The 27,393-nt window shown below is 42.7% G+C and overlaps 1 protein-coding gene across 6 annotated transcripts; it reads left to right on the forward strand.

Moving 5' to 3' along the window:
- The first annotated feature begins 6,156 nt into the window (after positions 1–6,156).
- Positions 6,157–26,523, forward strand: sh3glb2b (SH3-domain GRB2-like endophilin B2b). 6 transcript variants are annotated; one of them, XM_065965993.1, is made up of 12 exons: positions 6,157–6,311; positions 9,396–9,537; positions 11,454–11,582; positions 11,737–11,870; positions 13,567–13,659; positions 14,909–14,971; positions 15,967–16,029; positions 17,646–17,669; positions 17,996–18,085; positions 18,850–18,950; positions 19,921–20,178; positions 21,479–26,523. In XM_065965993.1, exons 1-12 carry the CDS (start codon positions 6,222–6,224, stop codon positions 21,480–21,482), a joined length of 1,191 nt encoding a protein of 396 aa, XP_065822065.1. In that variant the 5' UTR covers positions 6,157–6,221; the 3' UTR covers positions 21,483–26,523. The 6 variants fall into 6 exon arrangements, with proteins under 6 accessions (XP_065822065.1, XP_065822063.1, XP_020495725.1 ...); XM_065965991.1 differs by having other exon boundaries at positions 19,921–20,167; XM_020640069.3 differs by lacking the exon at positions 15,967–16,029 and having other exon boundaries at positions 19,921–20,167.
- The last annotated feature ends 870 nt before the right edge of the window (positions 26,524–27,393 follow it).

Consider the following 27,393-nt stretch of genomic DNA (forward strand, 5'->3'; position numbering starts at 1 on the left):
TCTGTGATACCATCCGTTAGTTTGTAGGCTGTCGTTCCTGGGCATTACGTTTGGCATTTTGGTACACCATCCTGGTCATTTAGAGCCAGACATGACCATATTTGGAAACGTTGGTGGATACGCGCTGCTACACTTCTGTCCTGATTGACAGGTCTCTGTGTGGAAGCTACTTGTCAATCACAGATAGCCCCGCCCTTAATCGTCTCCTTTGACTCTAAATAATCATCATCGCCATCTCTACTTTAAGAACCAGAAGTGACCATATTTATTTGGACAAGAGGGAAGACCCTCGCTCCACCCCTCTTGTCCAAATATGGTCACTTCCTCACACAGAAACGTTCCTGCTGAAAACATGAAGCGCCATCTCCTCAGAGCTTCTTTTAGTGCAACCAAACACTGAATAAGACATTTTCAGGTTGCCGTGGCAACAGCTTGTCAATTCTAAGTAGCCCCGCCCTAAATAATCCCCTGCTTTCTGTTCAATTTGACTATGAAGGGGACCATAATTTACTTAATGAACATCATTGCCATCTATACTTTAAGAACCAGAAGTGGACAAGAGGGAAGACCCTCGCTCCTCTCCAGTACCCCCCCCCCCCCCTTGTCCAAATATGGTCACTTCCTTCCTGCTAAAATCATGAACAGCCTCAGCCTCATCGATGAGCCCCCAAAGCCCCCTGCAGGAACAGACGGGTCACTTCACTCAGGCTTCATCCTTTAATATTTACAGGCTGTGGTCCAATGTGATGAACTCCACAGGGCACCTTTAAACAAAAACAGTTTTTTCTGCTGGCATTTCGCACAACATGAGACTGAAATATACAACAAATGTGAAACAGTTTACTTTTCAGACGAGGCAAGCACACAGAGTTTTATTGATTTTAACATTATTTTTAGTTCCTTATTTATTAACATGTCAGACCTGCATGATGATTTTTTCCATCGTTCACCATAACAGATTTCTTCAGTGACTTTATGATCGTTGAGTTCGCTCCATCTTTAAAAGGTTTTTTACACTCAGAGGACGGTTAAATTATTCACCAGGACATTTACAGTTATACACAATAAATAACGGAGGTTTCATGTTTATGTTCATTATGCTGAAGACACAGAATGAACAAGGATCAAGAGTAAGGAAACATTATTTTTAAAGTCCAACTACGAGTTTTAGTCCCAGGCTGAAAGGTCACACAGGGTTACAGTTGAAACGATTCTCCTGTAAACAAAAATAAAATCAGAATCTAGCCGTCATCAAAATTGTTACAGACTTTAATTCCATTAAATCAACGAGCACTTTTGATTAAAACGTTTTTATGTTGGTGTTACCGTGGTTACCTGTAAGATCATCGTGTCATTTCTATTTAAATCTGACTTTAATAAACGACTTTAATGAGGTTGAATGAGCAGTCAGAGCGGGGGATTAAAGACTCACTCTGCCTCATGCGGTGCTGATGATTAGAACAGTAACAGGATTTGGATGATGCCGTTGGTGTGAGAAGCTTTCAGTCACTAAATTTAATTCACTGTACTCCTAAACCTGGGACAGCCAGTAACCTTCAACATCATGCACACAAATGAACATGCAGCACCGTTTCTCCTGCACCTGTAAAATATTGCACAGGAACCACATTGTGTCATCAGAGTCTACTACAGTTTAAGGGGAGTTCCTCTATTTTTAATCCCCTGTTTCAACATATTATAGGGATTTAATGATTTTGAATTGTTTGAATACAGAGCTTCAGCGCTGCAACGTAATCCTTTGGGGCACATGTTGTTTTTGTCCCTCACAGGCTCAGGTTGTTATTCAAAATGTGTGACATCAGGACAGAAAGGATCCCTGCAGAGAGGGAGCTCTCTGTTAAAGAGGAAGACGATTGTTTTTATCACAAACAGCTGTTACATCTCTTCAACGTCACCAGGCTCCATTGACAGAATTTGGTAGATCGTGGTAGTTGCTGGTCTCCCGTTACCTCAGTTGCCTAACTTGTTTGTGCTGTTAGCCATTTTATTTAAATGACCAGTTTGAGTCAGGATATTTACACTGCTGTTAAGCCTCGCCTACAGTTTGAATGTCACAGAGGCGTTATGGTGGGACCAATTCGTCCCCCTTCTAAGCATCCGGGGTAGTACACAGAGGCGTTACAGTGGTGGGACGGGATCACTGCGAGAAGGTGGTGAGTGTGTCTGTACAGTTTGTGGAGCTGCCGCTTTTTGTGTTCTCGTTGTGCTTCTGCAACGCCGTGATGTCATGTGATATCACAGCCGGGAACACCAAAATTACGCCACGGTGTAATCAGTGTCAAAGTACAAAGACCTCCTCCACAGCGCTGTTGTGTTATTGCAACCTTGAAAGGGCTGTTGTTTTTTTTGTTTTATAAAATTAGAATCAAATAGTTTTGAAGCACTCTAAATAGGTCTTGGTCTCGTCTCAGAATCAAAAGCATTTTTACTCGGTCTTGTCTCGGTCTTGGACTGGGCGGACTCCAGATTTAAATCAAGACCAGTCAAGACCACCACTGACAAAACGCCCCTTTGAATTCATTTGTAGTTTGATTTTTATCCCCCGGTTACGTCTGCAACCTTCCTGGTTTTACGGTCTAAAGAGAGTGACACGCCCCCTGCACAGAAGATGATTTTTCTGTGATATTTATGGTCTTGGTCTTGTCTCGGTCTCAGAGCACCCTAGTGCTGGGTATGTCTCGGTCTCGGTCAGTGTGGTCTCGACTCCAACACTAAAATCAAATAGAAAATCGATGTAGCACACATTAACACAACAACGCTAATAAGTCGACGCAGCGGTAGACCAGCAGGTGAGTTTGAAAGAGTGATGTAACAGGATCGTCTTCCTCTGTAACACAAAGGTCTACCTCTGCAGGGATCCTCTCAGTCATGATGTCAGACACAATAAAACAACTTTTAAAGGAAGCAATCTGAAGGAGCAATTCAAAAACAGTTTGCACTTCTTCATCATATTAAACCCTAACATATGAGAAACAAAGAGCCCAGATTAAAACTAGCAGACCTCCCCTTTAAGGATTACGTTCACTGGTTTTCTTAAAGCGCTCTCATATCGGATATTTCTGGTTCACCCACTAGCTTGATTTCCTGGTTCTCATGTACAGATTTTCATTGTGTGATTGGTCCACATCTGTTTTTCACAGTCATGGTGGACATTAAACATTTCCTAGGCAGTGATGGTGTGAGATGAAAGTTTTATTATTAGAGACTAACTTCATGTTACTGTCCAGAGGTCAGACGTGATGGTGTCAAGAGGATTTCACACTTTCACGTGATCAGAACAAAATCTCGCTCGTGTTTGATTCAAGATTCTTGGGTATTTCTCCGTCAGCTTTTCTCTCTGATTTGAAGTCATTGAATGTTTAAGTTTGTGTTTTTCCAGGAAGAAATCAAGTCCTGAATGTCAGAGACAGCAGGAAGCTACTGTCAGAGGGGGGGGTTAATTTTTTTTAATTTATAAAGGTGTTTGTGCTTCAGGAGAACTGCTGTCTGTCTTCACTAATGTCATCTGTCACACTTCTTTTGTAACTGCTGATAAGTGTAATCCAAAATGGAGTGAGGAATGTTTGATCCAAACATTATGGGGTTCCAGTTTTTCCTGATCTAAATAGTACCAGGTCGTTAGTGTAAAGAAATGAATAAGCAATAAAGATGGAGTGGTAAAAACAAAAAAAGTGACTTTGTTCTGTCTTCTGTCTTATTAAGAGCTGTGATAAATAATCAGGAAACCAGTCAACATCCTAGAATATATTTTCATTTGAATACTTAAACCGTTTTAATACTTTATTTTTAATTTACACATTAACTTAGACTTAGACTTAGACTTAGACGTTCTTTATTGTCATTCAAACTTGTACTTTACAGTGCAGATAAGAACGAAATTTCGTTGCATTTGGCCCGTTGTAGTGCAGGATAAAAACAGCAGCATGTATTTACATATAAAAAATAAAAATAAGGTGCAGATATAAATAGATATAAAAAGAAAAACTATGAGTAAAAATACTATACAGATAAATATATTGCACGATATATTGTGTTTTACAGTCCAGTGAGGTAGTCCTGTGTGGGGGTTTGAGGGGGAATGGAGGGATTATTTTTTCCTGTTCAAAAGTCTTATGGCCTGTGGGAAGAAGCTGTTACAGAACCTGGAAGTTCTGCTTCGGAGGCTGCGGAACCTCTTTCCAGAGTCCAGCAGCGAAAACAGTTCTTGGTGGGGGTGGGAGGTGTCTCTGCTGATTTTCTGAGCCCTGGTCAGACAGCGGATCTTTGCGATCTCCTGAATGGGAGGAAGTGGAGTCCCAATGATCTTTTCCGCTGTCCTCACCACTCACTCAACACAACAAGACCAGACAAACATCTAAACATGTTTTATGTAAGCCTTTATTTATCCAGGTTAGTCCCTTTGAGATCAGAGATCTCTTTAAGGTAGACAAGGGGCCAAGAAGAGCGATTACAACAAAAACAATCAAACTCATACAGTATACGTTTCATAATAAGAAAATCATCAGCTGAATGCAGACAGGTTGGGTTCTCAACTAATGAAGTTTTGCAGTTTAAAATCAGACTGCAAGTTTTTCCAATCAAAAGGTGCAGAAAACCTAAAGGCTTACTTTTCGAACTCAGTTCTAACTTTGGGAGCAAAGTCCACAAGTGAAGGTTTGTGGATTCATCCTTCAGAACTAAAAGAGAGGAAAGCAGAGGCGCTGCTTCAACAGGCAAGGCGGGCAACTGCTTAAGGCCCCAGCCCAGCAGGGTGCCAGCGCTCAGGGCTAACAAACTTTAAATTAGTATTGAGGGCCCCATCTGACATTACTCACGTTGTTGTGCTGCTAATTGTCACAATATTCCAATGCAAACTTAAGTTTGTGTATTGAACAGGACATATTATCCCCTTCTCCACCTTTTCAAACAGTCCCCAGTGGTCTAAATGAAACATCTGCTGTGCTTTGGTCAAAATATAACATGAATCAAGCACCAGAGGAGGATTGTGACCCTGTATAAACCAGCTCTCTCAGAACACTCCGTTTTGGTGTGTGTGTCTCTTTAAATGCAATGACCCCCCTGAGTTTTCCCCATAGACATCACTCCTTCGCTAGCAAGAATAAAAATGGCCGACCTGCGCAAAAGTTTTGCTCTAGGCTGGAGGTAGAGTCCATGGGTGGAGATACCAGGGGAGGGGAGGAGATTTTTTTTTTACCAGAATCCCACTGTGACATCACAAGGAGAGCAATTTTGAAACGGAGCATTTTTCTCTGTGTTGTAAGACTTATGCAGACCACAAACAAAGGACTGGATGGGTTTATTTCACATTTTGTGGGTCAGTAGACACTCAGGTTAACCAAATATATGTTAAAAAACACTGTACAAGTGGATTCTTCATAATATGTCCCCTTAAAAGTTACTATTGGTGTCAGATTATTTATAACATAATGAACACTGGGTCTGTGAGTTGTGAGTTTTTGCTTCGGGCCACAACCGAGTCTAGAATCACTACAGGACGAAAGGTAGTCTGGAATCATTCCCACAATAGCTTTTTTAAATTAAGATAATATCCGAGCCAGCGTTTACTTAAAGCAGTCCATGTTGATTTTAGAATATAAAGTACAATGGTGAGTAAGGGAACCACAGTTTGTGACAATGGAGCTACATTGTATTTAAAACACTTAAATCTTCCTAGAGCCTCAGAAATCTCCTTATATTTAAACTTCTACCTCTGCTCACAGACTTTACTTTTTGTGGCATACACCAAGGAATAGTCCTAGGACAAATTATCTTCTCCCTTTAATTGGTTTTATCATGTGCCATCATAACAAGTTATTTTACCTTTCTGCCCGAGCTTCAGAGCATTATCTCTCCCTCACACCAACACTTGAGAAGGAAGGATACAATCAATATTTAATTAAAATAAGGACATCTGCAATTAATAAAGTGGATAAATTGTGAAATTCTGGCTCATCATTGTGATTCATTACGTAACATTTGACGTATATAAATACAGTATGGTGGTAACTGCATGCTGCAAGATGTCAGGGGGGGTTGTCGTGAGCTGCTTGGACGTGTTGTTGTCTCTTTAAACGCAGGGCGGAGAGCAGATTTCCGATCCTCTATGAAGCGGATTAACGATCCTGCGTCTGCTGCTACATCATCTCAGCTGATCCGGAGGATTCCCTCTGCGGGGACAATCAAGAGCCCGGCCCGCCTGAATGCTCAGCTCAGACCAGCACCACACCATGGATTTCAACGTCAAAAAACTGGCTTCCGATGCGGGGGTCTTCTTCACACGCGCTGTGCAGGTAAATCTACACGCAAATGATCTGCGGGGCATTCCTGCAGCCGCACACCGAGCAGCCTGCTCCTGATTATGTGGATGCATTTACTGTCACCCTGCTGCGAGGCCTGCTGTTTGATGCATGCAGCATCCCATACTGCGAGGTGTTTTAATTGACATTAAAAAGGGAGAAATCGGGTGTTTCTATGTTGTGTGTTTGTCTGAGGACTGCCAGCGCTGTAAGCCGATAAAGGTCTGTCCAAGCCTCCATCTATTATTGATGGGCTGTGCTCGAGTGGCTCACCCATGTGACAGCAGCGACACTCACACAGCCTACATTATTCATGCCTAACCTGCACATTCGTGCTTTAGGAAACTTCACACCAAACCAAACCCCATGTAAAAAAAGTATGCATTTAGTAATTCCTCCTGTATTACGAGGTGCAAGAAGAAAGGAGAAACAAACCTACGTCAGTCACGACTCAGCAGGAGTCATTCAGAAATTCCGCGGTCTCATAACACGCCAACAAGCGCATGTAATGTGTATTTTCATGTCATTGATTCGCCAAACCTCCTTAAAAAAGATACGATTTTACGATTGTTTCGTGCAGCGAGCTGTAAACAACAAGAGGAGCAACGGGATTCATTAATTAATTCAGCTGTCAGATGCATTGTTTATCTGTCAGCAGAGGCGCTGCTTGTCAACAGGAGAGGTAGGCAATTGCTTGGGGCCACAGACAAGTAGGGGGCCATTGAGGGCTCACAAACTTAAATCACAGCAGTGGCCCAAAATTTGGGCCAAGGACAGCAGGAAACCTCCCCAATGGGTCCCCATCTGACAGCACTCCCTCTCATTGCTCTGCTTAAGGGACTCATGCATTATTGCTGTGAAAAACAAAATGTGTCAATGAAGGGTAATTATCCATCTATAGAAGAGAAAAAGGAAACGGGGAAAAAGAGGAAGAAGCGTCAGACGAGTGTGATAAACGCAGGTTGGAGGCCCCCCACAGTGCTGGGAGAAGAGAGTCTATGTAAGAGCATACGTTGATGCTTGAAGCTGTTACACCTTTATGCTCAAATTCTATCCAAAATCTATGAGTTTTGATGGTTTCACTGATTTATTCACAAAGCATCAAACCTTTTTTTATACTGTTTGACTGTCTGGCTTGGCTGAAGTCAGACATTGTGTGTTTATTTTTTATTTCTTTCATACTCTGCTTCACATGGCTGTTAGTTTTCACCTTGCCTCCAGTTTGTGATGCTGGTTTTCTCTGGGCTGGACTCTAGGGGATAAAAGGTTAATCATATTCCAACAAACCAATTACCGCAGGATGAAGCAGAGGGTCCCTGAGGGTCCAGACTGAGAGGCCTGGTAATCCAGCATTAGATTGACTCTGTCCGTCTCCTGTATTCCCTCCTGAATTCTTTTTAATGTCAATAACTCCGAGGTTTGTTGTGTCATCCGATCTCATCCAAGAAGCTGCTGTACGTCTGAGTTGTTCCTTCCTGTTATGTGACAGTGATGATGAATGTCTTACTCATCTGTGCGTGTTAAAAGTTCAGCTGGCTGCTTCCTGCTGTCTGTCTGACATGAAAACCTGACAGGAAGTTGGATGAAGTCTGACGGCTCGATTTGATACCACAGATGGTCGTGGGATTTTTTTTTTTTAGCTTCAGAAATAAATGACAACATTTGCAGCAGAAGTGGGTGACTTCATCATAATCTGTACTGTTTGGATTTAGCTGTTGGTGGGAATAATTGGTGGGAATGATTTGCATTAACAGACACAAAGCTTTACTTTCACCAGCTTGTAAATGTTGGATGTTTAGAGGATGATGGTGGTTGCTTTATTGTTGGTTTTGGTTCATGATGGTAAAATTAAGGATGACTGAATTTGAAGAGTGCATTCAGGGGCGATCTGTAAACATGAAGAGCATGTCCACAGAGCGCCCGGGCAGCGTTCTATGTAACTTTGGCAGCGGGCTGAGGTCATTGCAAGAGAAGAGCGTTCAGCTTTACTGCACTAATTCACACAGCAGCCTTTTGCAACAAAGCTGCCAGTTAGCCCGTCTCTGTACTGTTTGATACAACGTCCGAGGCTCAGAAGAAGAGGACGATGACGGATGAAGCTAAAAAGAAAGAGACTGTAGAGACTGTAGTCCGGCCTGTCACAGGTTACACTACTAACCAGCAGGTAGGTATTATGATCTGTGTCATGGCTCATGGGAAAATAACAATCTGACAGCAGAGTGTACATCCCTGCAGATGTTATTCATGACAGACTGTGACAGAATCCCCATCAAGGCTGAGAACAGAAAACAATTTAATTATGTGCTCGGAGATCTGTCGTTGTGTGCAGACAGTCTGTGGTCTTGCACCAGATAATGCGCTAGATAATAAATGTGACCACCCCCTCCCACCCCCTGGAGGTGAATTCTCTTGATTATATCCTGCTGTGTTCTCACATCAGCTCACTCTGACTTTCCTGCAGACAATATACAAGGCGGCTCAGAGCTCCTCAAACCGTGTGTGAAGTTTCTTGTTCTAAATCCACTCTGATCCTGTATTTGATCATGACTATAAACCCCTCTATTTCAGCTCTGCTCAGAACAGGCTGTTTCTGTGTCTGTACCTTTAAATATGTAAATGAGCGGTGTCTGACCACGCCCCCTCTCTGGAAGGACTTGGGTGTCTCAGGCTTTCTCGCTCCATGTCCTATTGTTTACGGTGAGAAGGCAGACTCAGAGGGCAGAACAAACACCTAGCTGTGGGAGTGTCACCCACCAGGGGGAGGGGCTACTGCCCTTTGTGATGTCATGAAGGGAAAATCTCCAAACGGCCTGTTTGAGCACACATTTTCTGAAAAGTGGAGCAGGCAGAAGACGGAGAGGATGGACTTTTCTCATCATTGGGGGGTTTGACAGACTAGAGACACATATTAGTGTTAGAGAAACATGGGGAAGAGAATCTAGTATAATATGTGACCTTTAAGAGTCTACAGACATGCTAGCAGCTGTTTTGCTGCACTTAACTGAAAACTGCTGCAGTATACGTTTGTTTATACCTGTGCCTGCTGTGTTCACTCAGGGTCTTGTCTTTGTGTCTCAGTTCACAGAGGAGAAGCTCGGTCAGGCTGAGAAGACGGAGCTGGACGCCCACTTAGAGAACCTGATCAGTCGAGGGGACGGCACCAAGAACTGGACCGAGAAGATCCTGAGACAGACAGAAGTGCTGCTGCAGCCCAACCCGAGTAAGAGAATAAAAAACATTTATCTGACCTTCAAACCAGGAGATACATCTCTTGTCGACCAATCAGCAAACCAAACCGAGTCCTAGGAGAAACGAATAATGTTCATCACTTTCTAATGAGTCACATTTGAATGTGTTAAGAGGGAAAAATGCATTTAGAATCAGAATCAGATCAGATTTATTGGCCAGGTATGCTTACACACACAAGGAATTTAACTTTGGTGAACTGTGCTCTCTTATGTACAGGTACAACATTAAATATCAACAATAAACATAATAAGAAAAGACTAATATTTACATGACTAAATATGAAACAGTGCAGTGGTGAATAGTGCAAAAGATACTGAAGTAACATGATAGTAAGAAAAATGCAGTTATGTGACAGATGGGTCAATTACATGTCAATTACAGTATTAGAGCATTTAGTCATTTTAATAAAAAATACACTGACTTATAAAGGTTGCAGAATATTTGTCACCTCTGGGACTCCATAGTGAAAGAGCCCTAAGCAAACATACCTTCATACATGTACAGATCTTTAAAATAAAAATCAAACCAGCAGTTGACACAACATGTTGTAATTTTGAAATGTAACATGCGTCACTCATTTAAAAGGCAGCAGACTGAATCAACACGTGTGTGTTTCTTATAAACATCTGTCGTTTTAATTTGCTTTGTCAGCTTTTATAATGAAGCTAAAGAAAGTGTAACACCTTTAGACTGCCACACGGTCCTCCTGCCTTGACCTTTAATAGAACTGACAGAAGAATGGTGAATATTTTCTTTGTTTGATATTTTCTTGTCTAACAGTTGCTCTGTGTATTTTTTTTTTTTAACCCTTCACGCTCCAGTCGATCACACAGGTGAGTCATTACCCAGAATGCTTTGAAAGAAAAACAATGTGTGAATTCTCTGAAGCTCCTCTAGAACCGTCACAGATCATTTTAATTATTTTATTTATAAAGGGGCCGTGTTCAACATTAAACATACCTGTTCCCATTTGATGCATCGTACCACAGCTAGCTTCAGACGCAGTGACTGTCTAGAGTTTAAACCTGTAACATGATATCACCAAACAATAAGAGCATATCAGAACATGAGGAACGTACAATGTGAGAAGAAAATGCGATGACATTGTTAACATGATTTCAGTTCAGAAAGTCTGAATGTTGTAACAATGGCACAAAACAGCATTGATGCTATGAAGAAGATCAGTGGAATGTAACTGTTAAGAGTTATATTTGAGTAAAAAGTTGATGTGCATTACTTGAATTGATCAAAAGTATGTTAACAATAACAAAACATATTTTCCCCCTCGTGATGACGATTCTGACGTCAAGTCGGGCATCTAATTCTTCTCCGAGTTTCCGAGTAGTTGTTCTGAGCAGACGTTCATGTGCGTTTTACAACTCGGACACTCAGAAATGTCCGACACCACATGAATGCACCGCTACAGCAGAAAAACAAAAATCATGTTGTATAAATACATGAGGACGCCGGCAGCCTAGTGGTTAGTGCACATGCTCCATGTGCGGAGGCTGAAGTCCTCAAAGGAGGCCGACACTGGTTTGAGTTTGACATGTGGCTCCTGTACCACATGTCATTGCCCACTCTCTCTCTCTATCTATCTCTCACTCTGATTTCTGACTCTATCCTCTCTCCTATGTCTCTAAGTAAAGACTCAAAAAGCAACTAAATAAAAACCTTTACAAAGACTTGAGATAAAATCTTTAAATCCCTCCTTGGTCACCATTTATTCATGATGAGTTGAACACAAACTGTCGACCTCCAAATGTTTCAAGTCTTTAGAAAGAGTTCAAGCGCAATAAATCTAATCCTTAAATTTCTCTGTAGGTAATGCCACAGTTTAAATGATGAATGTTACACCTGTAACTGTCTGTCTCACTCGTCCTCCAGGCGCTCGAATAGAAGAGTACATCTACGATAAGCTGGACAAGAAGCTTCCCTCCAAGGCCACCAACGCAGAGCTGCTGGGACAGTACATGCTGGACGCCGCCGCGGAATTCGGTCCAGAGACACCGTACGGTCAGTAAAGAAGATGAAGCGAAAAGTGAAGACGCTGCAGTTCATCACACTTTGAAAGCATTTCTGTTATATGATTACGTCTTCCCTAAATAATGAGCACAGCTTAGTGATCCCTGTAAGGTGAGCTGAACGTTTGTGTGTTTGTCTCCTGCAGGCAGCACTCTGATCACCGTGGGAGAATATCAGAAGAGACTGGGAGGAGCCGAGCGGGAGCTCCTCCACACCTCCGCGACAACTTTCCTCACTCCACTCCGCAACTTCCTGGAGGGAGACTGGAGGACCATTTCTGTAAGTCTGACTCTCACTCTCTCACTCGCTCACTCGCTCACTCACTCGCTCTCTCTCTCACTCACTCTCTCTCTCACTCACTCACTCTCTCACTCGCTCTCTCTCTCACTCACTCACTCGCTCTCTCTCTCACTCACTCGCTCTCTCTCTCACTCTCTCACTCTCTCACTCGCTCTCTCTCTCACTCACTCGCTCTCTCTCTCGCTCACTCACTCTCTCACTCGCTCACTCACTCGCTCACTCGCTCACTCACTCACTCACTTGCTCTCTCTCTCACTCACTCACTCACTCTCTCACTCGCTCACTCACTCACTCACTCACTCTCTCTCTCACTCACTCGTTCTCTCTCACTCGCTCTCTCACTCTCTCTCTCTCTCGCTCACTCGCTCACTCACTCGCTCTCTCTCTCACTCACTCGCTCTCTCACTCACTCACTCACTCGCTCTCTCACTCAATCACTCACTCACTCTATCACTCTCTCACTCTCTCACTTACTCTCTCACTCACTCACTCTCTCTCTCACTCACTCACTCGTTCTCTCTCACTCGCTCACTCACTCACTCTCTCACTCTCTCTCTCTCTCACTCACTCACTCACTCACTCTATCACTCACTCACTCACTCACTCACTCACTCACTCTATCACTCACTTGCTCTCTCACGCTCGCTCACTCACTCTCACTCTCTCACTCGCTCGCTCACTCACTCACTCGCTCACTCACTCTCTCACTCTCTCACTCACTCGCTCGCTCGCTCACTCACTCACTCGCTCGCTCGCTCTCTCACTCACTCGCTCTCTCGCTCTCTCGCTCGCTCGCTCACTCACTCACTCTCTCACTCACTCGCTCGCTCACTCTCTCACTCTCTCACTCACTCGCTCACTCGCTCTCTCGCTCTCTCGCTCTCTCGCTCGCTCGCTCACTCACTCACTCTCTCACTCACTCACACACTCGCTCGCTCACTCGCTCACTCGCTCACTCGCTCGCTCACTCGCTCACTCACTCTATCACTCACTCGCTCGCTCACTCACTCGCTCACTCACTCACTCACTCACTCACTCATTTACCACTCTTTGTGTTATCACCACTACAGTGAGGAGGAGGATGGCACCTCGGATGTTTCCTTGTGGTAGCAGAATAGATCTCGTGTGTTTCCAGGACCTGGTTGTTCAAAAGGATTTGGATTTTATGCAAAGAAAAACTGGATTGGATTAAACTGATCCAGACACAGACCTTTAAAGATAAACAGTTCTCTAAATGAGACTATGCTCTACATACTTTGTCCATAGGGGGGCGCCAAAACCCACACTAACTGAAAGATCCTCACCTCTGCTATTAATAAAATATTTTATGTTTGATGTTGATGCTACTTGGTGAAATATTTCATGAGTATTAATTTATTATTTTTCAATCTCTCTTCCTGCAGCCATTTAGCAGTTCAAGTTTAAACATTGTTGTAAAAGTGTTCTGTTGTTTGACCTCATCTGTTGTCTTACATGAAGTTCCTCTAAATCTGAAAATCCCAATTCTTAAATCAAAATCCTACTCCAAAGTTTTGAACAAAACAAACTGGAAATTTGAACTTCCTGTTTTCAATCTGGGAGCTTTAATCAGATGACTTCTGAACAACCAGGCCCTTATTTGTTCCCTGCAGCGGATCCTCACATAATGATTCATTCATTCATTCATGCTCTGCAGAAAGAGCGGCGACTTCTGGAGAACCGTCGCCTCGATCTCGACATCTGCAAAGCTCGAGTGAAAAAAGCAAAGCAGGCTGAAGCCAAGGCAGCGGTGAGACTCTTCTTCTGCTTCTCTTAAGGACTTTAATGAAACTCTTTTCGGTTTATTTAAAGCTTTTTCAGTGGAAAAAGCTTTAAATAAACACAAACATCATCAGATATAACGTTATAAATATCACACATGTCAGGGAACAGAAATCATTAGGTCTCCCTCTTTATAGAAACGTCAGCAGTTGTTTTGTTTTGCATCAAGTTTTTTTTTTTTTTTTTGTCGTATGACCACTCTGACGAAATATCCCCATAACAATTAAAAAAAAAATATTCAGATTCTGTCTGCAGTGCTTGGTACATGTTTCTGAACCTCAGTAAGAGATTCTTTACGCCTTACACTGACTAATAGATGCAATGTCCTGTGTTTTATTGTACTTAAAGGAGCAATATGTAACTCTGACCCCTAGTGTTTAAAATGGGTACTGCAGTCTGAATACAAAACATTGTAGAGAGCTGTCTCCCCCCGCCCCCTCCTCTCTAGAGTCGATGCTCACACAGGTCACCATGTGGTGGACACTGAAGCTTCAGTGTTTATCCAGCTCTGCATCGGTCTGTAAACCTTTCTGTGTTCTAACCTCTCTCCATTTTTCAAAATCATCTCCAATATTGATCCTAGTTTGAGCACGTTTCTGCTCGTGGAGCTTATTAGAAACATGCAGAGGCTTTTTAGGTCGGGTACAATCACTTCTATCTGAACCACTTCTCTTGCTGCTTCCATCGCTGCAACAGCTGTTGGTTTGACCTGATAACTGCTCTCATATCTGGCAAACCGAGGGGCATCCAAAACGGCCGTGTGGGGGTGTCTTAAAACCGCCTACCTTCTCTGGTCCAAACAAATCCAGATCATTCAGGACCAGAATCTAAAGTTAGAAGGAGGACATACTGGCTGCTGCATTGTTGTCAGAGAAGCCAGCACTTCAACATAGCATGTTTCATTAATGTCTGATCATATAGTAAGATACCTTTATCATTTAATTTACTACACATCTTACATGTTGCTCCTTTAAATACTGCAGTAAAAAACAGATAAAATAGTGTTTCTATATGTTTTAATTACAAACAAAGACTAACAGCACTCTGCTCTGAATGTGTTCAATGTTTCTGCTGTTTGCTGCTTCTCTATGTGTCTCTTTATGCTGCTCTGCTTCTGGCTAACTTTTTCATTATTTACGTTTTTTCTGCTCAATGATTGTGACTGCATGACTGTGCAACATGTGTCTCCTCCCTCCTCCCTGCCTCTCGTTTTTTAGGCTGCACCCGATTTTCAGGAGACACGGCCTCGAAATTATGTTCTGTCTGCCAGTGCATCTGCGGTAAGAGTCATGCCCGAAACAAAAACGTGGGAAATCAAGCCGGGCTGACAAGCTAGCAGGGGTATAGCATTAGAGGATTAGCTTTTAAGGCTAAGCATGAACGCTGAATGACAAACGATGAGTTAAAACATGACAATATGAATCACACCTCTTTCTCACATGAACAGAGGCTAAAGTCCTCGTTGCAGCAGCTATGGGATGAGTCCCTTTGCTGGATGTCTATATGTATTTTCTATATGCATGTCGTTTCATCAGTTGCTGAGCGTTTGACTTCAACCGGCCACCGTAATTTTGACTTGGTCTTGTCTCGATCTCAGACTGGTGGGAGTATTTTGTTCACACGACAAGAATCCGACACAATCAGCTGTAAAATTTCAAAAATCAAAAAACGTCCAGTTCTCCTAGCGAGGCTCGTCAGGCCGTGTTAACAGCCGTGCTGCATGATGTCTGTGACGTTCATATTAAACTGAGGACTCAAGCATGTTTGTGCATGTTTATGTTTTTGTTGTTTGAATTGCCTGAAAGCTCAAACTTTACCTGTGTGTGTTCTGAAGGAACGACACGACAGAGTTCATTTCACACTGGAGCAAATCACAGAATATATAGAGAGAGAGGTACGGTGGCCTAAATGCACCAAAACTTACTCGACAAACAGTTTATATCCATTTAGGCCCCGTGTCCACCTAGCATTTTTTTCCGTGCAGAAAAGCACTTGCTGTGCGCTCGGAAGCGCTTGAATGAAGCGTTTGTGCACTGAGAAGAAAAGTGCTGCACGTCCGTCCTGTCTCTACGACAACGGCTGCTGCATGACCGACACTCCTCTGTTACTTTTTAGTGCATGTTTTATATTTGAAATCATTTATTTCCTGACACTGAGCAAAGAGAATGTGGGAACAGACTGGGGTTGATTATCTCCTCCAGAACACTTCTATGTCGTTGGAAGGTGTTGAAATGTGTGATGTGTGTTTCTTTGTGTCGGCTCTGTGATTTAAAAGCTGCAGAGCGGCTGGGAGAGCTGGGATTTGACGGCTGAACCCAATGTGTCCGAGGAGGGCAAGGTTGTAAAAATGTGCCCAAAACAGTGACAAACATGATAGTTTTTTAAGGTGTTAACTCCTCTAGTCTGTCTCTTGGGATTACGTGTGTGGTTTAGTTTTTACAAGCCCTGGTAGTTTAGCCCAATTTAGTTAAAGGTCACATATTATGAATTACACTTGATCATGTTTTTCGCCCTGGCAACAAGCGCCTCCCACAACCAGTCTCATTGGTTCTGTCACCAAAACGTCGGACTTCACAGACAACCTCAATCATTGTGTTGTGATTTCTCTCTCCACTGACACTAATATGTGTCTCTAGTCTGTCTACAAATCCCCCCCAATGATGAGAAAAGTCCATCCTCTCTGTCTTCTGCCTGCTCCACTTTTCAGAAAATGTGTGCTCAAACAGGCCGTGTGGAGATTTTCCATTCATGACATCACAAAGGGCAGTAACCCCTCCCCCAGGTGGGTGACACTCCCACAGCTAGGTGTTTGTTCTGCCCTCTGAGTCTGCCTTCTCACCATAAATAATAGGACATGGAGTGAGAAAGACAGAGTACACCCAAGTCCTTCCAGAGAGGGGTGTGGTCAGACACAGCTCATTTACATATTTAAAGGTACAGACACAGAAACAGCCTGTTCTGAGCAGGGCTGAAATACAGGGGTTTATAGGTATGATCAAATACAGGATCAGAGTGAATTTAGAACAAGAAACTTCACACACATGTTTTGAGGAGCTCTGAGACTTATTTAAACTGGTTGAAGAGGTGGAGAATATGTGACCTTTAACATGAATCTACTCTGATGTTTTTTGGAATCTCCTAGGAAATATCACAAAATTAAGAGGTAAAAAGAGAAAGGGGTAAAGGAAAAAAAAGCTTGTTCAAATTTCAATGCAGTTTTAAAATAAGTATGTTTAAATATTTAAGTGCCGTGCAGGAAGGATGCCTCGTGTCATGATAACCTTTATTAAACACAAGGGGGCGTAATACGATAGTCAGTCACATCTGCAGAATGTAGAGTAAAGGTTCCAGGCGTTCGGCCAATGACAGCAGCTGTGAGACAAGAAAAAATCACAACAGACTATGTCAATACTTACAGAAAGAGCAGGTTCAGCTTTTAATCTGCAGTTCTGATCACTCACCAAATAAACTCTCTTTAAACGTCAGTAATTACAGAAGCGTCTCTGAATCATGCATCATGTTGCAGATTTGAGTTTCACATATTTAATATCATGCTTTTTTATTTAAATGAGAAAATGCTGCTGATGGTTTAAATGCCAGTATTTGTGCAGATTTCAAAATCCGCATGGAACAAAGTTTTGAATGAACTAAATGAGAGCAGAGCTGCTTTGAATGTTAAACTTTCATGATTGTCTACGGTAAAATATTTAAGATAAATGTTTCAGTCACTACAAACACGACATGTTAGCACTGTTTTGTTTCCTTTAAATTAAACTGTTAGAAAGAAATGTTTTGAGTGTTTAATCCACATGTGGAGTGTTTCAAACTGTCCTGTGATCCGAGCGTCGATTTTGTAGTTCATTGATAGAGTTTGTAGTTTATTGGTGAAACGTGATCTTGAGTCTAAGTTTGGTTTATGACGGCTTCTTTCTCTCCTCACGCTGCTCCTCTCAGCTTCTGAGTGAGGAAGTAGACAAAGTAAGTACCCCTGCTACTGGTGTGTGTGTGCTTATGCGTGTGCGTGGGTGTGTGCGTGCGTGAATAAATGAATTCTGGACCTCTCACACACACTGTATATTCTCCACACAATGAAATGCATTTTATCTCAGAACAACAATACATGTGAAGAAAAGTGTAGAGGAGGAGGATTTATGTTTTTGTAATAAGAATGAATATATATATATTAGCACCTGACCGATTAGGGATTAGGGTCCTTCATATGTGTGTTTAATTAGCGAGGACCCCTCTATGCACTCCTGCAGCATTTCTAAATACCTCCTTCCTGTGCTTTGATCCATCAACAGGCAGAACATGAACTCCGTGTTGCTCAGACAGAGTTCGACCGGCAGGCCGAGGTCACCAGACTGCTGCTGGAGGGGATCAGCAGCACCCATGTGAGAGCAACACAACAATTAGCATCTTCATGAGTGACTAACAGTTCTGGTGAACTGGTAGTCACAGGTACCAGACGGATACAAAATAGAGCGATGTCTAGACAACCAAATAGCAAACGTCATCTCGAGCGCTCAATCTCGATTTTAAGAGTAAACTGTCAAGCTAAATGTGGCTAGCTGTTAGTTGGTACATCCATTACCAAAAACACTTTGGTCCACCTTGTTTCCTCGTCAGTTGGAATGTGGTTTGTTTTTAGAGACACGTTGCATAACGACTTGAGTTGTTGCCACAAATCAACAAGGTGTCATCTGTTCCAACATATGAAACGTATGAAGACAAAAAGCTCAGGATGAGTCAGAAAGAAAATGGGTTGCAGTCATTTACGTCAGTGGGGACGTATTTTGAATTAGAGCCAGTATAAACACTCGTGGTGTTGCCACAAATTAACAAGTTGATCCTGAATTAATGACGTCCATCTAACTTTATGTTTTTCGTTTGCTTTAGTCGCCATGGTTACGTTAGTTGTGGTTCCGTCTGCTTCAGTCAGCTTGCTTCCTGATTGGCTATTCTCCCCCACACAACAGGATTTCTGTAAATATTGAACACGTTTAATATTCACGATTTCAAATCAGAGCGTCCCCCGATCGTCAGGTTAAAATCTTAACACACAAGCTCTTCATCTGAAGGAAATATATCAAACCTTCTTTATATACGGCTGGAGAATGTATTCATCATGTGTCTGTCTTTTCTTTATTCCCCACAGCTCAACCACCTGCGTTGTTTGCAGGACTTTGCGGAGGCTCAGGCGACTTACTATGCCCAGTGTCATCACTACATGCAGGACCTCCAGCGGGAGCTCAGCAGGTGAACGATCACTGCGTCATCTTTTCAGACATACTGTATGAAAGTGTAATTTACGGCAAAGGAGGTTTGGCACATTTTAAAAGAATGTTAAACATGTGTTTTTAATTACACCACAAAGGTTAGACCGCAGACCATATTCTGCAGCTCACGAAGCTGGAAGTGCGTAATATGTTTTCGCAATTTCGCATTTGATTTTCCATGCTGGAAATGCTGTCTCAGTCCAACTTTCAGTCAACCTAATGACAGGCTGACGAAACTATTACACCGCGCCCCGTTTGTCAATCAGGTCATGTACGTGCTTTATTGTGAATAACTCTTATCCTTCATCCAATCAAGACACGATGAGCCATCAAAGCGTTCACACAAAACCTGTTTGGTTTTGTCAAAACAAACTCAAGTCCGCTAGCCATGTTAGTGCGGCTCGTTTCCTCTGGTCTGAAAGCTGTCAATCAAACCCTGGTGCAGATCAAACAACTGTACTGAGACCGCTTAGAAAGGTGGCTCTCTGTCTGCTCATTTTCAGACTCTGGTGTGGTTTGTTCGTAGTAAGAACATGAAGCGACCTAGATCAAGACCTAACTGCAGGAAGTAACCACCGTGGATCCTCTCTGTTCATCATCACTAAACACTTAAGACCACAGGCAGACCTGACAGAGCTTCACAAACAGTCTGGGTGGATCAAAGCGTTCAAGTGCGTCTCGCTCGAGACATGAGCTAATCAGACCTACAGCAAGGTTCTCCATGAACGCAAACGAACTGCAAACAAAATCTATCTCCAGATGTGTTTCTTCCTCACCCACCACGTCCACAATTCTCTGGACCTTTCATGATTTTCACTCGTATGTCTAACATCTGCAGCAGATCAATATCACACGTCGTTTACACAAACAGCTAAAAAAAACAACAACTCTGGACTGGAAACTAAATGCACCATTTCACAACTTTAATGTGTCTTGTGATTCCAACGCAGATGTGCTAATTCTGTCAGCGGCCCTGCGTCCGCTGCCATCTGCCCAAACCCCGTCTCCTCAGCCTTCCTGTCTGGACCATCCATCGGGGCTGCGGTCTCCTCCTCCTCCTCCTCCTCATCTAACCAAAAGCCAAGAACGCCGACCATGGAACAAATGCAGCTCCCAGTCACAGGAGCCAGAAAGGCCAAAGTCCTGTATGACTACGACGCTCACGATGTCAGCGAGCTCTCCCTCCTGGCTGATGAGGTGAGAAACTTGTGAGTCACAGGAACATACGTGGTACTGTTTATCTGAGCAATACCTGACCATGAGACTTGAGACTCCCCAGGATGCAGACATTTAGCTGATTTTATTCGACTCGTTGTCTAACCCAACTGTTCTATGCAGGATGCCCTCTTTACAGGACACGCTTACATTTCTTCTGAAACTGTCTTCAAATAACTTTCCCACGTCTACAATCAAAGAAACTTATACTGAGCTGTACTCTTTCTTCCTGTGCATGAAGGCCTTGAAGTGATTTCACTTTAATGTCAAAGGCGTAAGACAAAAGAAAAGAGTCCTAAAACATTGTGAAGTTAAAGCGCTCATCTCATGTGGACAGGGATATGAATAACCAGCAGTGAAAGTTACACAGATGAGTAACACTTAAACATTGATGCGAATGTTTGAGCCGTAAACAGCAGCAGGTGATTTGTAAACCGAAGACTACGGCTGTCAAAATAAAGCGTTTCATTTTGATTAATTAAAGACAGAACGTGTCAGATACATTTACGCTTGTTAAAGGAAGGATGTGTGACTTCTTGATCCAGCATGAAACCAAAACAAACTGCTGTTAGGCCACGCCTCCTCCATTCTGAAGCCTCTGCTCTCCTCCAGCGACATACCTCCAACCCGCTCTCCACTCGAGGTCACACAAAGGAGTTATGTTTAAAAACGCACCATTAAGCACAAGCAGCAGGCTAAATCATCCTTTGCTTGAGCTGCATTGTTGTGTTAGCATTGCTAATGTTAGCGCTCTTTAGTTAGCTCGTAGCTTCACATTGCATGTAAACTGACACAGAATGAGCGTGATCTAAAAACTCTTACTAACATCCAAATAATCAGTGAGTATGTTCTTCTTCTTCTCTCTAGTCCTTGACTAAAACAGCTTTTATACACAAGGGGAGGAGCCGGCCGTCCCGTCCATGTAAACACGGCTCTGACAACAACACAGCCAGCGTGACTCGAGCTTCTCACTCATTGTAGACAGTCATGACTCAGAGACACATTTACACTGGATAGACTGGATCCCTGGGGAGGGGGTCAGGAAGCACAGGAGAATGAGTCAGAGTAGAACATTAGGTCAGGAAAAGAGCATTTCTCACAAAGAGTTATGATCAGACAGAGGAGTGGGAGGGAGGAAGGAAAAGATTCAAATGTCAAACATGAGCTGGAGGTTATCACTAACTTCCTCTATGCTTTCCTCTTCAACTTCTTTTTTTTTTATTTCGGGGTCCAACATTTTTATGACCCGATGCCTGATAACATTTTACGTCTTTGCTGTTTCCGTCTCCGCAGCTAATCACCGTCTACACCGTACTGGGAATGGACCCTGATTGGTTGATCGGAGAGCGTGGGAACGACAAAGGCAAAGTTCCTGTCACCTACCTAGAACTGCTGAGTTAATGGACCAAACATCAAGACACACACACACACACACACACACACACACACACACACACACATGAACAAAACGAACACTTATGCAAACCTGTTCCTAAAAAACAGATGAGAAATGTGGGAAAGTGGAATTAAACTCTGGTGACTGTGTTAGTAATGTTTTCGGGTCATTCGACATCTTCACAGATTGTTGTCTCGTTGCGGTTAATGTGTGTGTGCTCAGAGTGGGATTGTTTTGACAACAGTTCCTGCGACACTTCCTCAACCTGCTAACAATGCATATTCGTTGTTTTCATGTCAAACTGATTTCATGTCGATTTTTGTTTCGTTTTATTTTCGGCTTTCAAACATCACAACCCCGTTTCGTCTACTAGTGCATTATTCCTCTTTAATATGACTTCAGGGTTATTGTCGTGGTTTGGGCGTACATTTTGTGGAAGGTTTTGGTAACCAGAGTGATCTCAGAGATCTGGGAGCTTTCACCCCGATTATTTAAACCAATCGATCTGGAACTTCTTGGATCTGCTTTACAATTGAAATGTGAATGACTAACGGCATGCCGTCCAGTGTTGCCTATAGGAGTGTCCTAACGCAGCACGACGTGGCCCGCCTTTCTGTCGCTCACGTAGACGGGCAACAAACGAGAAAGGAGGGGGCACTGGCACTTGTTTTCTCTATCGTCAAAGCTCGTTAGCTTGTTGTACAAAGTGGAGATAACGTTGCATTAATAATATCCACATCACGGTTGAAATGTAGAGCTGTGACTCGTGTCAACACCGGGGAAAAAAAAAATTTTTTTTGGCTGTTTATTGACGAATCTCTGTGTTGTGATTTGAGTAAACAGCTCATCAATAACAAGCACCACACTTCAGTTTGTCCACCTTCAAAATAAAAGCATTAGATTTAATTCTGTATGCACGGGGGAAACCGAAATCCACATAGCAGAGAGTGAAACATTTAATGGACGCAGTGTGGACAGTCTGCGTGTGATCATGCACGATGCAACGCTATATATAAGGCTTGCGTGCTGTTAGGACACGGTCTGCAGGTGTTTTCACACAAAACCTGTTTGGTTTTGTCAAAACAAACTCAAGTCCGCTAGCCATGTTAGTGCGGCTCGTTTCCTCTGGCCTGAAAGCTGTCAATCAAACCCTGGTGCAGATCAAACAACTGTACTGAGACCGCTTAGAAAGGTGGCTCTCTGTCTGCTCATTTTCAGACTCTGGTGTGGTTTGTTCGTAGTAAGAACATGAAGCGACCTAGATCAAGACCTAACTGCAGGAAGTAACCACCGTGGATCCTCTCTGTTCATCATCACTAAACACTTAAGACCACAGGCAGACCTGACAGAGCTTCACAAACAGTCTGGGTGGATGAGCAGGTCCTGGTTCAGGAGCATCAACGTGCTCCTTCTCCTGAACGGTCTCCATGAGCAGCTTCCGCGACTCCAGAACATCAACCATATTATTATTCTCAAACTGTATTGTTTGCTTACAGTGATGAATGCAAACAATACAAAAAGCGATGAGCAGAGCCGACATCAGTCTGCGTAGTTGTCTGTCTATTTAGAAATCATAAAGTGTCTTTAGAGCAGCCACAGCCAATCAGGAGTCGACTAGCATCAAACACAGTCTGCTTGTAAATGTCCCCAAGTGAACACAGACCAAACCAGAGGTAATTATACAGCAAAGGAAGAAATGGGTTCATGATTCAGACCAGAGCAAACGATCTAGCGGTGTGGAAACACCCTAAAATATGACGCGTTTACCGCACTAAGCAATAATCCTGCAGTTTATTCAGTAAATCGAGTGAGTGCTGGTCAAAGATCATTTTGTTTTTTTAAACGAATCCTGAGCTGAGTGTTTAAATGAAGGGTGAGCGATAGTTAATCAATAAATCATGTGCACTGAAAAAAGAGCCGTCATCTCTAGCCACTGAAAAAACTCTGACTTATCACAGCCAAGAGATCCAGATGGGAAGTACCAATCAAACGCCTCTCCAGGCTCCCCTGTGTGTACTGACTCTCAACGCACTTCACCGGCGCCGGAGGTATTCCACGTCTCCCAGAGGATGGCAGAGAAAGCTCAGCTCAAATGCCACAGTTACCTGTAACCACTCGCCGCCCTGCTTAACAGGACAAGAAAGACAAAAGGCTGCGGAGAAAGCGAGGTTAGAGAGGACATTCACAAGACATGCTTTCTTAATCCCTGAGGGAAGGTTCAGTTTAAAGGGGGCATATTATGAAAAATCCACTTCTAGTGTTTCTGAACATATATTTGGGTAACCTGAGTGTCTACTGACCCACAAAATGTGAAATAAACCCATCCAGTCCTTTGTGGTCTCCATAAGTCTTACAACACAGAGAAAAATGCTCTGTTTCAAATATGATCTCCTTGTGATGTCACAGTGGGATTCTGGTAAAAAAAAATCTCCTCCCCTCCCCTGATAACTCCACCAATGGACTCCACCCCCAGCCTAGAACAAAACTTTTGAGCAGGTCTGCCATTTTTATTCTCGCTACAGAGGAGTGATGTCTACCGGGAAAACTCAGGGGGGGCTTATTGCATTTAAAGAGACACACACACCAAAACGGAGCATTCTGAGAGAGCTGGTTTATACAGGGTCACAAACCTCCTCTGGTGCTTGATTCATGTTATATTTTGACCAAAGCACAGCACAGATGTTTCATTTAGACCACAGGGGACTGTTTGAAAAGGTGGAGAAGGGGGATAATATGTCCTCTTTGAATAAAGCGATCAAAAATATAGAAAACTTTGAAAATGCATGTTCTGTCGATGGAGTTTGGATCGACTGTTAAGGATTAAACATTAGGAGGGCAGGAATCTAAACCCTGATAGGCTTTGTCGACACATCATTTTACACAATGGAAAGTGTCCAAACAGCCTGAATACATGAATGCAAATAATTTTCCATCGCTCTGACTCTTTCAAATCACGCCATTACAAATATTTTTCCTATTTTTGTTCCGAACAAACATCATGCACATGCAAAACATTTGCAATAGTGACAAAAACGGAAAGTTTGTCATACTTAACGCTGTGTTGCAATAAATGCAGCAACAGTCATGTGAAACAGAAAGTGGCATTGTTGACGTATGAATCACAGGAGCGTGACATTTCGACTGGAGCAGGAAAGTTCTGCAGATTCACAGCTTGTTTGCTTTCTTGATCTTGTGATCTCGGTGACTGAGTTAGATACACTTAGCAGCCTGACAGAGAAACAAGACAAAAAGGTTAAAGCGTCCCCCGGTTTCCACAGAAGAAGACCTTGCCCGACTTGTGACTGGTGTGTCCTTGTTTTGGGTGTAAGAGTTTAACACAACAGGAAAATCGTTTGATGCAATCATTTCACTAGAGTTTAGAAACTGACTCATCAGCCTGTGAGCAATTGGAGACTCGCAGGACTAAATACGTGCTTATGTGTGACTTTAGATAGATGATGTAAATCGTAAAGTGTTTATTTAGATGGTTAACCTCCGGTTCAGTATGTGTGAGTCATCAGTGTGTAATGGTTTTCAGAGGGAATCCGCCACTGTGATTTCCCCTACTAAAATGCTAAAAATAGAACTGTACTTGTTAGAACGACTCTAGCGAGGATATCTCTGATTTTCAGAGGCTGATACTGAATGTTTTTGTGATCCTGATCTTTCCTGTAGAAACACCGGCAGGTCAAAATATCCCCCAGAACGCCAGAGAAGATTCAATCCGTTAAACGTTTAGACTCTCATGTTACCTATAGATTCCTTTTAGATAACGTTTCTGAGCAGATTCTGCTTCCTGTCTCTGAGTCTGTAACAACCAGTGTGTTGAGTGTGTTCACATGGACTCAAGGTCCCCCCGGTTCTGATCATCTTCAGGATGTGGTGTTTACATGCACTCAGAGAAACCTGCTTATTCACATCCCTGTGCACATAATGAATACTGGTATTCTGGTTACTGATTAGTGCTGGTGCTTGTGATGTTTATTTTTTGCGACCACTGTGGCTTATAGCAGGTTTAGCACTATTAAATGTCAACATGGCGTTGCAGATATCTCATATCCACCTCATTTCCAGTAACAGGAAAGACAAACTCAGTGTCTTCGACGCTGCAGAAGTAAGACGCTCTAGTTGTCACAAGGATATTTGATTTGCTGATGCGTCTCTTGGCTGAGGCCACGCCTGTGCAGGAAGTCTGCAGCCGTCACAAACCGGGCTCACATATTGCATGTTTTCTAGGTAGCATCAGGATATCATGTTTATATGCACAAACACAAAAACTAACTACTTTAAAAACTTGATCAAAACCGGGATGCTCAAGTCCATGTGAACACACTCAGACTGCATGTAAGAAAAAAACACCCGTTGGTTTGTCGACTGATCTTTTGAATCCTCCGGTCTTGCATTTTGACAGCCGCCATCTTGTTTTTTTTGAGAGCCAGTAATGCATAAATGAAGACCGTTTCAGACGAGCACTCCTGAAAATGTCCGGACAGGTCGCCCCTGAAACCTTCCCAACTTGTTTGCACATGCAGGAGACTGTTTGTGGAATGGGAGGGGACGCGGTCTTGAAGGCAGGACATGGCGTAAAAAGGAAAATGGTGGATGAAGCAACAGCGCCCGACGCTAAATGACAGATTAAGACTTTTAATCTTGTAATTGGTTATGTGCCCCGGTATATGTGTACGGAGGCGAGTAATTACAACTAGACGAGAAAATATTCTGGAAATGTATTGAATAATAAATGTATTGAATGATTGTTTGTATGAATATATTCAGGACTTCTGCCTACAGTTGTTTCAATGAGCTGTGTTTTCCCGTTGATTTGATGTTTTTCATTTGGTGTGCTGTTACACGACTGAAAGAGGATCTTTAAAATGAGGTGACTCTTCACTTTTTGGCCGCTGGTTTGATGTGCAATAAACATGCATGTGTGTTACAGAAATATGGTCGTCTGGTTCTTTAATACCCACAAACGCAGCACTGATGAACAGAGTCTTTCTAAGATTTCTTTTAAAACTTCACTTTCTTTTGACTAACAAAAGAAAGATTTCTGGTTTTGTCTAGAGGCAGATATTATTCAGAACAGATTGCAACGTAACGTCAGGCAGTGATTCTCAAAGTGGGGTCCCAGGACCCCCAGGAGTCTGCGAACCATATCTTGGGCGTCTGCAGAATAATTTACAAACATTTGTAAAAGTGTGCTACATCATTGAAAAAGCATATCTACAAACTGGGACCTCTTGCACCAATAAACGTGACAACTGGGCCTAGTGTGAGTGCGCCCTAAGAGACTTGTACATATATCTGTTTTCACATACTCTTGGGTGTCACACTGAGATAAAACAAAGAAAACACATTGTGGCTAAAATCAGAAAGTCATGTAACAGAAATCTTTCAGCATATTACAGAAAAGTTCAGCTTGAAATTGCCTGAGTGTTTAGTTTGATTAGTTAGCCACTGATAACGGAAGAAAGTGACTCATGGGTTTGTAATTTTCTGATGCAAAAAGACCGTTGAGTGATTCTCCAATTTTTTTAAGGTGGTGCTCTGTAGTCTAACATACTTTCTCCCTAACATCATTTAAACACAGTGGAGATGTTTGGTGTTGTCAGGTGTGGTGAACAATCCTGGCTCTATTCATACTCATAGCCGATACTTTTCTTAGGAACTTTCATGAGAAGAAGCTTTTAGTAAACGTCACGCTGTGACCAAAGTTGCCCATCCCTGCTCTAAACCATCTATACTTGTTGCTTTCATAATATCACCTTAAAGGACCAATAAGTAAGATATATCTACTGAATTAAATGATAAA

This window comes from Labrus bergylta, chromosome 17 (assembly GCF_963930695.1).
Source record: "Labrus bergylta chromosome 17, fLabBer1.1, whole genome shotgun sequence".
Taxonomy (NCBI): Eukaryota; Metazoa; Chordata; class Actinopteri; order Labriformes; family Labridae; genus Labrus; species Labrus bergylta.